The 12316-nt window shown below is 44.5% G+C and overlaps 1 protein-coding gene across 3 annotated transcripts in view; it reads right to left on the bottom strand.

Annotated features, from left to right (window-relative positions):
• zgc:101569 (enoyl-CoA hydratase) overlaps nucleotides 1-12316 on the bottom strand; it is a 28747-nt gene that overhangs the window by 1113 nt on the left and 15318 nt on the right. The window contains exons 5-6 of one of the 3 annotated variants that reach the window (XM_020494498.2): nucleotides 12013-12162; nucleotides 4917-5164 (exon numbers count right to left, since the gene is read on the bottom strand). In XM_020494498.2, the coding sequence (XP_020350087.1) occupies nucleotides 4932-5164; nucleotides 12013-12162 (383 nt within the window). In that variant the 3' untranslated portion in view covers nucleotides 4917-4931. Of the gene's footprint in view, nucleotides 1-4735; nucleotides 5165-9676; nucleotides 10019-12012; nucleotides 12163-12316 lie in introns of those variants that run through there. The other 2 variants (XM_020494497.2, XM_031836176.1) reach the window with 2 other exon arrangements.

The raw sequence follows: 12316 nt of genomic DNA, 5'->3' as shown, positions 1-12316 counted from the left end.
ATTTTTACATTTATGCCTTTATGTAAATTGTATCAAATTGTGATCCACGTTTGCTTAATGACTCCGTTACACACTTGCTTCAAGAGACAGGGTTCAATACCACACATGGTGCTCAAAATAACACTATTATATTCCAATAAATGTGTAATGCACCAGACAAATGTAAAAAAACAACAAAAAAGCTAACTCCATTATTCATATGCACTATATAACTGAGCAACATTATGTCACTGAGTCATGAGCCTAGTTAAATAAAGGAAAAATAAAATAATAATAAAGTACTATTTATTTAGGGTGAGGGGGGGGTTGGAGAGGGAACAGAAGAGAGTGCCCCCACACCACCTCCATGTTGTGTCTGTCTGTGGGCCCAGATCCCTCTGATAGGAAGGCAGGGTGTCCTTATCTCTCTGCAGCCTATCTTATCTGTTGGGAGCTTGAAGAGCGTAGCAGCATCAAAGCCACATCCCCTCCCCCTTCCTCCTTCCCCACCTCCTCCACTGGCTGAGGTCCAGGCGAAAGAGAGGAAGGAGACTCCCAACAACTGCCTACAGGACTGGGGGGGGGAAGAGATGAGACAGACAGCCAGCACAGTGGGGAAAAGTAAAAGAAGTCTGGCTGTTATATAAGGCTACCTACTCACTGTTTTTGGTCGTAGAGATTGAACTCGTCTGTTTGCAGCCTTGTAGAATTAACTTTTAGAAAAGTAAGAATGAAAAATGTATAAAATTCATTACAGAACCCTTCTACCAAGAACCATTTGTCAATAATGCATTCTTTGCTAGTAATTTAGTAAAATGGAGGATGACACAAAAAATATACTATATTGGACCAACAGTTGACTGTCTTAATATTAGCTTTATTTACACATCATCACATCTAATTTAGGCATGCCACTCTTACTGTATTAGCAAGTAAAATACATCATTGTAAAGACATGCCACGATTAGTGTCTGGCTATTGACGAATATTCAACCTCAAACGTCCACTTCGAGCGGTACAAAAATTTAATAGGAAATAACAATGTGTGTGTTTGTGTGTCTGTGTGTGTTGGGAGCAGGTGATAGCTGGGTGTATTGGCTATGGGTGAGGAGGCAAGAGGAAGCAGAGGGAGGGCACACAGGCTAAACAGAGGGTGTTTGTCCTGTCATCATGGCGTCTAGACAGAGCCTCTCCTCACCCTAATTAACACACACACGATGGGTCGCACTCACAACCTGAGGAGAGAGATTGGAGTCCCTCATACACAGGCTGGTCTCATTGCAACCTGTGGATATACAGTATATATATATATATATGTGGATATACCATACAGTACACACACACACACACACACACACACACACACACACACACACACACACACACACACACACACACACACACACACACACACACACGCCTTAGGGTACTACTTTCTCTGCTTCCAAGCTAAATCATCTCTCACATATATGCATGTGCGCACAAACACCCACACAGATAATTGAGGGGGAGCTGTCCACCAGAGGAATGTTCACTCATAACACCAAGTTCACTTGGACTGCTAAATATTCCACACTAATTATACAGACATAAACATGTGGGAACACACACATACACACAGGCATAAACACACTCACAGTCATTCTTCGCACAGTAATTATTCCTCTAAACATGGCATTTCCACACAAAAATATCCACACCACCATCTTACTACAGTATAGTCTGGTGGTAGACCCAAGACCCCACACATCACACAACCATTGTACAACTCCAAACAGAAACAATGCCAGTATAGTGCTGGTGCTTTTGATGCTATTGCTGCTTTCCAGTCTTTGTCTTTCAAAGGTTTTGCTTCTTTCAATCAGCCTCCATACCCCTACTAGCCCTCCCTCTAATTCCTCTAGATATGAGGGTGGTATACCAACCACAATTATCGAGCGTAGTGATTTAACTTTAAAGAACCTTTGGTATGTGGGGGATCATTATGAAATAGACTGTACAGAAAAGCAGCTGGTGAGGTTCTGTCATTGTTTGTATGACTTTGTCATTTGCCCCACGGAGGTTGTATCTGACACACCAGTATGACACCGTGTGATGCAAAATGGTGGGAAAAAGGTGGACAGTCGACTAATAATCCATTATGAATTAGTTTTTTCTAACCATTAGTAAACCATGTATACGTGCTTACCATCTATAAACCATTTAGTGGACCTGGTATCATTTATAAATCATGAAGAAAAAACTACGTACATATACATTATATATACAAAAGTAGTGGATTCGGCTATTATAGCCACACCCGTTGCTGACAGGTGTATAAAATCGAGCACACAGCCATGCAATCTCCATAAACAAACATTGGCAGTAGAATGGCCTTACTGAAGAGCTCAGTGACTTTCAACGTGGCACAGTCATTATTATATATATATTTTTTAAATGTTACCTTTATTTAACTAAGATGCCACCTTTCCAACAGGTCAGTTTGTCAAATTTTTGCCCTGCTAGAGCTGATTCGGTCAACTGTAAGTTTTTTAAAATTCATTTTTATTGAACCCTTATTTTACCAGGTAAGTTGACTGAGAACACATTCTCATTTACAGCAACGACCTGGGGAATAGTTACAGGGGAGAGGAAGGGGGATGAATGAGCCAATTGTAAACTCGGATGATCAGGTGGCCATGATGGTATGAAGGCCAGATTGGGAATTTAGCCAGGACACCAGGGTTAACACCCCTACTCTTACGATGAGTGCCATGGGATCTTTAGTGACCACAGAGAGTCAGGACACCATAACGTCCCATCCGAAAGACAGTGCTGTTATTGTGAGGTGGAAACATCTAGGAGCAACAATGGCTCAGGCGCGAAGTGGTAGGCCACACAAGCTCACAGAACGGGACTGCAGAGTGCTGAAGTGTGTAAAAATCGCCTGTCTTCGGTTGCAACACTCACTACCGAGTTCCAAACTGCCTCTGGAAGTAACGTCAGCACAATAACTGTTCGTCAGGAGCTTAATGAAATGGGTTTCCATGGCCAAGCAGCCGCACACAAGCCTAAGATCACCATGCGCAATGCAACGCGTCAGCTGGAGTGGGGTAAAGCTCGCCGCCATTGGACTCTGGACCAGTGAAAACTGGAGTGATGAATCACGCTTCACCTTTTGGCAGTCCGATGGCCAAATCTGGGTTTGGCAGATACCAGGAGAATGCTACCTGCCCCAATGCATAGTGCCAACTGTAAAGTTTGGTGGAGGAGGAATAATGGTCTGGGGCTGTTTTTCATGGTTAGGGCTAGACCCCTTAGTTCCACTGAAGGGAAATCTTAACGCGACAGCATACAATGGCATTCTAGACGATTCTGCTTCTAACTTTGTGGGAACAGTTTGGTATAAGCCCTTTCCTGTTTCAGCATGACAATCCCCCTGTGCACAAAGCATGGTCCATACAGGAAAGGTTTGTCGAGATCGGTGTAGAAGAACTTGACTGGCCTGCACAGAGCCCTGACCTCAACTCCATCAAACACCTTTGGGATGAATTGGACCGCCGACTGCGAGCCAGGCCTAATTGCCCAACATCAGTGCCGACCTCACAAATGCTCATGGCTGAATGGAAGCAAGTTCCCACAGCAATGTTCCAACATGTAATGGAAAGCATTCCCAAAAGAGTGGAGGCTGTTATAACAGCAAAGGGGGGACCAACTCCATATTAATGCCCATAATTTTAGAATGAGATGTTCGATGAGCAGGTGTCCACATACGTTTGGTCATGTAGTGTACATAGTCATACACTATGTAGTCATGTTTACAACTCTCCTTCCGTAGCCTCCAACTGCTGTTAAATGCAAGTAAAACTAAATGCATGCTCTTCAACCGATCACTGCCCGCACCTGCCCACCCGTCCGGCTCTGACTTAGAATATGTGGATAACTACAAATACCTAGGTGTCTGGTTAGACTGTAAACTCTCCTTCCAGACTCACATTAAGCATCTCCAATCCAAAATGAAATCTAGAATCGGCTTCCTATTTTGCAACAAAGCATCCTTCACTCATGCTGCCAAACATACCCTCGTAAACCTGACCATCCTACCGATCCTCGACTTTGGCGATGTCATTTACAAAATAGCCTCCAACACTCTACTCAACAAATTGGATGCGGTCTATCACAGTGCCATCCGTTTTGTCACCAAAGCCCCATATACTACCCACCAGTGCGACCTGTACCCTCTCGTTGGCTGGCCCTCGCTTCACTCTCGTCGCAAAACACACTGGCTCCAGGTCATATACAAGTCTCTGCTAGGTAAAGCCCCACCTCATCTCAGCTCACTGGTCACCATAGCAGCACCCACTCGTAGCACGTGCTCCAGCAGGTATGGCTCACTGGTCACCCCCAAAGCCAATTCATACTTTGGCCGCCTTTCCTTCCAGTTCTCTGCTGCCAATGACTGGAACAAACTGCAAAAAAATCTCTGAAGCTGGAGACTCATATCTCCCTCAGCTTTAAGCACCAGCTGTCAGAGCAGCTCACAGATCACTGCACCTGTACATAGCCAATCTGTAAACAGCCCATCCAACTACCTCATCCCCAAACTGTATTTATTTATCTTGCTCCTTTGCACCCGAGTATCTCTACTTGCACATTCATCTTCTGCACATCTACCATTCCAGTGTTTAATTGCTATATTGTAATTACTTCGCCACCATGGCCTATTTATTGCCTTAACTCCCCTCTCTTACCTCATTTGCACTCGCTGTATATAGACTTTTTTCTTTCTTTTTTTTCTACTGTATTACTGACTATGTTTTGTTTATTCCATGTGTAACTCTGTGTTGTTGTATATGTCAAAATGCTATGCTTTATCTTGGACAAGTTGCAGTTGCAAATGAGAACTTGTTCTCAACTAGCCTACCTGGTTAAATAAAGGGGGAAAAAAATAGGCATACCTAAATAAAGTGTTACTAGCGCTTTGAGGAGAATTTCCCGCCTCTTCCTGTCCCTGAGCTGAACGTGGTTGCCCCGGCGACAGACTCAGTCTGGATGATTGGCGCTCCATGGTCCATTTCGTACTGCAAGGCCAAGCTGAAGGAGGGGGCATCATAGACACTGTAGAGGGCAGAGGAGCGGTCTGCACGCATGCACTGCTGGGGGAAGGTGCTGATCTGCTCAGCTAGCTCCAGAGCTGCCTGCAGAGCTGAGACACACACACGCAAAACCACACACACAAGATATGTAAGTGAGCATCGTAAAGAAACAGACTCATGCGGAGGCAAATAAGCACATACAGTGCCTTGCGAAAGTATTCGGCCCCCTTGAACTTTGCGACCTTTTGCCACATTTCAGGCTTCAAACATAAAGATATAAAACTGTATTTTTTTGTGAAGAATCAACAACAAGTGGGACACAATCATGAAGTGGAACGACATTTATTGGATATTTCAAACTTTTTTAACAAATCAAAAACTGAAAAATTGGGCGTGCAAAATTATTCAGCCCCTTTACTTTCAGTGCAGCAAACTCTCTCCAGAAGTTGTACCGGTGCCCAACATCAGTGCCGACCTCACAAATGCTCGTGGCTGAATGGAAACAGTTCATCCAGAGTGATCATGGGCCTCTTGGCTGCATCTCTGATCAGTCTTCTCCTTGTATGAGCTGAAAGTTTAGAGGGACGGCCAGGTCTTGGTAGATTTGCAGTGGTCTGATACTCCTTCCATTTCAATATTATCGCTTGCACAGTGCTCCTTGGGATGTTTAAAGCTTGGGAAATCTTTTTGTATCCAAATCCGGCTTTAAACTTCTTCACAACAGTATCTCGGACCTGCCTGGTGTGTTCCTTGTTCTTCATGATGCTCTCTACGCTTTTAACGGACCTCTGAGACTATCACAGTGCAGGTGCATTTATACGGAGACTTGATTACACACAGGTGGATTGTATTTATCATCATTAGTCATTTAGGTCAACATTGGATCATTCAGAGATCCTCACTGAACTTCTGGAGAGAGTTTGCTGCACTGAAAGTAAAGGGGCTGAATAATTTTGCACACCCAATTTTTCAGTTTTTGATTTGTTAAAAAAAGTTTGAAATATCCAATAAATGTCGTTCCACTTCATGATTGTGTCCCACTTGTTGTTGATTCTTCACCAAAAAAAAATACAGTTTTATATCTTTATGTTTGAAGCCTGAAATGTGGCAAAAGGTCACAAAGTTCAAGGGGGCCGAATACTTTCGCAAGGCACTGTACATGTACACACATACACACCACCAAGCGTACATTCATTACACACCACCAACTGTAGACTAATCAAAATCAAACTTTATTTGTCACATGCGCCGAATACAACACCTTACCGCGAAATGCTTACATAAAAGCCCTTAACCAACAGTGCAGTTCAAGAAAGAGTTAAGAGAATATTTCACAAATAAAATGAAGTAAAAAATAATAACAATTAACAATAAAATTACAATAATGAGGCTTTATTACCTTTATTTATTTTATTTTATTTAACTAGGCAAGTCAGTTAAGAACAAATTCTTATTTTCAATGACGGCCTAGGAACGGCGACAGACTCAGTCTGGATGATTGGCGCTTCTGCCTGTTCAGGGGCAGAACGACAGATTTGTACCTTGTCAGCTCGGGGGTTTGAACTTGCAACCTTCCGGTTACTAGTCCAACGCTCTAACCACTAGGCTACCCTGCCGCCCCAACACTTTATACAGGGGGTACCGGTACCGATTCAATGTGCGGGGTTACAGGTTAATAGTAATAACAAATAGCGAGTAGCAGCAGTGTACAAAACAAAATGGGGGGGGGGGGGGGGGGGGGTCAATGTAAATAGTCCGGTGGCCATTTGATTAATTGTTCAGCAGTCTTATGGGTTGGGGGTAGAAGCTGTTAAGGACCCTTTTAGTCCTAGACTTGGTGCTCTGGTACCGCTAGCCGTGCGGTAGCAGAGAAAACAGTCTATGACTTGGGTGACTGGAGTTTCTGAAATTTTTGGAGGCTTTCCTCTGACACCGCCTGGTATATAGGTCCTTGATGACGGGAGGATTGACCCCAGTGATGTACTGGGCCGTCCGCATTAGCCTCTGTCGCGCCTTACTGTCAGATGCCAAGCAGTTTCCATAGCAGGCAGTAGTCAGGATGCTCTCGATGGTGCAGCTGTATAACATTTTAAGGATGTGGGGACCCATGCCAAATCTTTTCAGTCTCCTGTGGGGGAAAGGTGTTGTCGTGCCCTCTTCACGACTGTCTTGGTGTGTTTGGACCATGATAGTTCGTTGGTGATGTGGACAACAAGGAACTTGAAACTCTCGACCCGCTCCACTACAGCCCCATCGATGTTAATGGGGGCCTGTTCAGCCCGCCTTTTCCAGTAGTCTACAATCAGCTCCTTTGTCTTGCTCACATTGAGGGAGAGGTTGTTGTCCTGGCACAGCACTGCCAGGTCTCTGATCTCCTCCCTATAGGCTGTCTCATCGTTGTGGGGTGATAACACTGTTGTGTCGTCAGCAAACTTAATGATGGTGTTGGAGTCGTGTTTGACCACGCAGTCGTGGGTGAACAGGGAGTACAGGAGGGGACTAAGTACACACCCCTGAGGGGCCCCAGTGTTTACGATCAGTGTGGCAGACGTGTTGTTGCCTACCCTTACCACCTGGGGGTGGCCCGTCAGGAAGTCCAGGATCTAGTTCCAGAGGGGGGTGTTTAGTCCCAGGGTCCTTAGGTTAGTGATGAGCTTTGTGGGCACTATGGTGTTGAACGCTGAACTGTAGTCAATGAACAGCATTCTCACATAGGTGTTCCTTTTGTCCAGGTGGGAAAGGGCAGTGTGGATTGCGATTGAGATTGCATCATCTGTGGATCTGTTGGGGCGGTATGCAAATCGGAGTGGGTCTAGGGTATAAGGGAGGATGCTGTTTATGTGAGCCTTAAGTGTTACGTGCCTCGAAGTGAGCATAAAAGGCATTTAACTAGTTTGGTAGGCTCGCGTCACTGTGCGCGTCTGGGTTTCCCTTTGTAGTCCGTAATAGTTTTCAAGTCCTGCCACATCCGACGAGAGTCAGAGCCGTTGTAGTAGGATTCAATCTTAATCCTGTATTGAAGCTTTGCTTGTTTGATGGTTCGTCTGAGGGCATAGCAGGATTTCTTATAAGCATCCGGATTAGTATCCCCCTCCTTGAAAGTGGCAGCTCTAGCCTTTAGCTCAGTGCAGATGTTGCCTGTAATCCATGGCATCTGGTTGGGATATGTACGTAGTCACCGTGGGGAGGGCGTTGTTGGTGAATCTATTGATGAAGCCAATGAGGTGGTATACTCCTCAATGCCGTTGGATGATTTCCAGAACATATTCCAGTCTGTGCTAGCAAAACAGTCCTGTAGCGTAGCATCCGCGTCATCTGACCTCTTCCGTATTGAGCGAGTCACTGGTACTTCCTGCTTTAGTTTTTGTTTGTAAGCAGGAATCAGGAGGACAGAATTATAGTCAGATTTGCCAAATGGAGGGCGGGGAGAGCTTTGTATGCATCTCTGTGTGTGGAGTAAAGGTGGTCTAGAGTTATTTTTTCCTCTGGTTGCACATGTGACATGCTGGTAGAAATGAGGAGAAATGGATTTAAGTTTGCCTGCATTAGTCCCCGGCCACTAGGAGAGCAATCTCCATAGACAAACATTGGCAGTAGAATGGCCTTGCTGAAGAGCTCAGTGACTTAACGTGCCACCGTCATAGGATGCCACCTTTCCAACACGTCAGTTTGTCAAATTTCTGCCCTGCCAGAGCTGTCCTGGTCAACTTGGAGTGCTGTTATTGTGAAGTGGAAACATCTTGGTGCAACAACGGCTCAGCCGCGAAGTGGTAGGCCACACGAGCTCACAGAACGGGAGTGCTGAGTGCTGAAGCTTTTCGTCTGTCCTCGATTGCAACACTCACTACCTAGTTCCAAACTGTGTGGAGTAGAGGTGGTCTAGAGTTTTTTCCCCTCTGGTTGCACATGTGACATGCTGGTAGAAATTAGGTAAAACGGATTTAATTAAGTTTGCCTGCGTTAAACGGCCACTAGGAGCGCCGCCTCTGGGAGAGCGTTTTCTTGTTTGCTTGTGCCTTATACAGTTGGTTGAGTGCAGTCTTAGTACCCGCATCAGTTTGTGGTGGTAAATAGACGGCTACAAATAATATAGATGAGAACTCTCTAGGTAGATAGTGTGGTCTACGGCTCATCATAAGGTACTCTACCTAAGGCGAGCAATATCTCGAGACTTCTTTAATAGACATCGCACACCAGCTGTTATTGACAAATAGACACACCCCCACTGCTCGTCTTACCAGACGTAGCTTCTCTGTCCTGCCAGTGCATTGAAAAATCCCACCAGCTCTATATTATCCGCGTCGTCGTTCAGCCACGACTCAGTGAAACTATTTACAGTTTTTAATGTCCCGTTGGTAGGATAATCTTAATTGTAGGTCATCGATTTCATTTTCCAATGATTGCACATTGCCCAATAGAACGGATGGCAGTGGAGGTTTACCCACTCACCTACGAATTCTCAGAAGGCAGCCCGACCTTTTCTCCGTCTTTAATCACTCAAATGATGGGGATTTGGCCCTGTTCCCGAGAAAGCAGTATATCCTTTGCGCCGGACTCGTTAAAGGAAAAAGCTCCAGTTCGAGGTGAGTAATTGCTGTTCTGATGTCCAGAAGTTATTTTCGGTCATTTTCGGTAGCAGCAACATTATGTACAAAATAAGTTAAAATAAGTTGGTTAGGAGCATGTAAAATGTCAGCCATCCCCTCGGGCACCATTCTAAACATTCACACCACCAAGCGTACTCATACACACCACCAAGCGAGTGTTATACACAAACACACAGGATATATACCCTCTGTAGTTAGTTTCAATAATTACATTAGCATAGGAAACTTGGCAGCTATTCAGTTACAGCAACTGCTGGTGCATCCTCCCTTCCTCCTGCACTTCCTGCCTCTCTGTGCTTGAGCCAAGCCACTTTGTTCCCTGGGCCACATGAAAGCACTGGATGACATCCAAATCTCCTATGGAAGCAAAGGGCTGATGTGAGTGATGCCCAAGTGCCCCCTCTCTCTTTGAGCTATCTCTAACCAAAGTGATCAGCCTCAGAGTCCAATTAGTCAGACTTGGCTGTGGGAATGACTTCCGAAAAGACTTAACTTAATCTTCTAATGTTTTTTGAGGAATTTTAACCAGGAGAGCACATGAAAAGGCTTTTCATAGGGATGAAGGAGTTGGAGTTCACACATTCAACTATCATTGCTCAAAGAATTTGATGAAGTTATTCGTAAGGTTTATTCCAACCAATGAAATGGCATATAAATTTGATAACTCTTGAGTAAAATAGCTTACATAAATCTGTCTAATCTACCACAGCCATTACATTGGAACAGATACAGTGGGGCAAAAAAGTATTTAGTCAGTCACCAATTGTGCAAGTTCTCCCACTTAAAAAGATGAGAGAGGAAAACAAATCCAGAAAATCACATTGTAGGATTTTTAATGAATTTATTTGTGGAAAATAAGTATTTGGTCACCTACAAACAAGCAAGATTTCTGGCTCTCACAGACCTGTAACTTCTTCTTTAAGAGGCTCCTCTGTCCTCCACTTGTTACCTGTATTAATGGCACCTGTTTGAACTTGTTATCAGTATAAAAGACACCTGTCCACAACCTCAAACAGTCACACACCAAACTCCACTGGCCAAGACCAAAGAGCTGTCAAAGAACACCAGAAACAAAATTGTAGACCTGCACCAGGCTGGGAAGACTGAATCTGCAATAGGTAAGCAGCTTGGTTTGAAGAAATCAACTGTGGGAGCAATTATTAGGAAATGGAAGACATACAAGACCACTGATAATCTCCCTCAATCTGGGGCTCCACGCAAGATCTCACCCCGTGTGGTCAAAATGATTACAAGAACGGTGAGCAAAAATCCCAGAACCACATGGGGGGACCTAGTGAATGACCTGCAGAGAGCTGGGACCAAAGTAACAAAGCCTACCATCAGTAACACACTACGCCGCCAGGGACTCAAATCCTGCAGTGCCAGACGTGTCCCCCTGCTTAAGCCAGTACATGTCCAGGCCCGTCTGAAGTTTGCTAGAGAGCATTTGGATGATCCAGAAGAAGATTGGGAGAATGTCATATGGTCAGATGAAACCAAAATAGAACTTTTTGCTAAAAACTCAACTCGTCGTGTTTGGAGGACAAAGAATGCTGAGTTGCATCCAAAGAACACCATACCTACTGTGAAGCATCATGCTTTGGGGCTGTTTTTCTCAAAGGGACCAGGACGACTGATCCGTGTAAAGGAAAGAATGAATGGGGCCATGTATCGTGAGATTTTGAGTGAAAACATCCTTCCATCAGCAAGGGCATTGAAGATGAAACGTGGCTGGGTCTTTCAGCATGACAATGATCCCAAACACACCGCCCAGGCAACGAAGGAGTGGCTTCGTAAGAAGCATTTCAAGGTCCTGGAGTGGCCTAGCCAGTCTCCAGATCTCAACCCCATAGAAAATCTTTGGAGGAAGTTGAAAGTCCGTGTTGCCCAGCAACAGCCTCAAAACATCACTGCTCTAGAGGAGATCTGCATGGAGGAATGGGTCAAAATACCAGCAACAGTGTGTGAAAACCTTGTGAAGACTTACAGAAAACGTTTGACCTCTGTCATTGCCAACAAAGGGTATATAACAAAGTATTGAGATAAACTTTTGTTATTGACCAAATACTTATTTTCCACCATAATTTGCAAATAAATTCATAAAAAATCCTACAATGTGATTCTGGATTTTATTTTCTCATTTTGTCTGTCATAGTTGAAGTGTACCTATGATGACAATTACAGGCCTCTCTCATCTTTCTAAGTGGGAGAACTTGCACAATTGGTGACTGACTAAATACTTTTTTGCCCCACTGTAACAAAACTTCAAAATGCAGTAAAAAAAAAATACTTGTTCAGAGTGAGGAGAGGAATATTACCAACAAAACCTCAAGAGAGGGCATATTTCTTACCTTGGCCATCCGGTACCACTCTGTTAGCCAATCCGAAGGCTAAGGCCTCCTGTGCCCCAATGGGTCTTCCAGTCAGAATCAAGTCCATAGCCCGGGAGAGACCAATGAGACGGGGGAGCCGGACTGTACCCCCATCAATCAAGGGGACGCCTAAGGTGACAAGGGAATCATCCATGAGTGACATTCTAAGGAGGGCTGCAGGACTTTACAGAGTGGTTGACTATTCTAGTCTTAATGTTGCACACAGACATACACATACGCTTATAAGTGGGTAAGGTAGACTGTGAGGGAGTTTATCACTCAT

Source organism: Oncorhynchus kisutch, linkage group LG11 (genome assembly GCF_002021735.2).
Source record: "Oncorhynchus kisutch isolate 150728-3 linkage group LG11, Okis_V2, whole genome shotgun sequence".
Classification (NCBI taxonomy): Eukaryota; Metazoa; Chordata; class Actinopteri; order Salmoniformes; family Salmonidae; genus Oncorhynchus; species Oncorhynchus kisutch.
The sequence above is the reverse complement of the archived record's forward strand: the minus strand, read 5'-3'. Positions and strand labels throughout refer to the sequence as shown.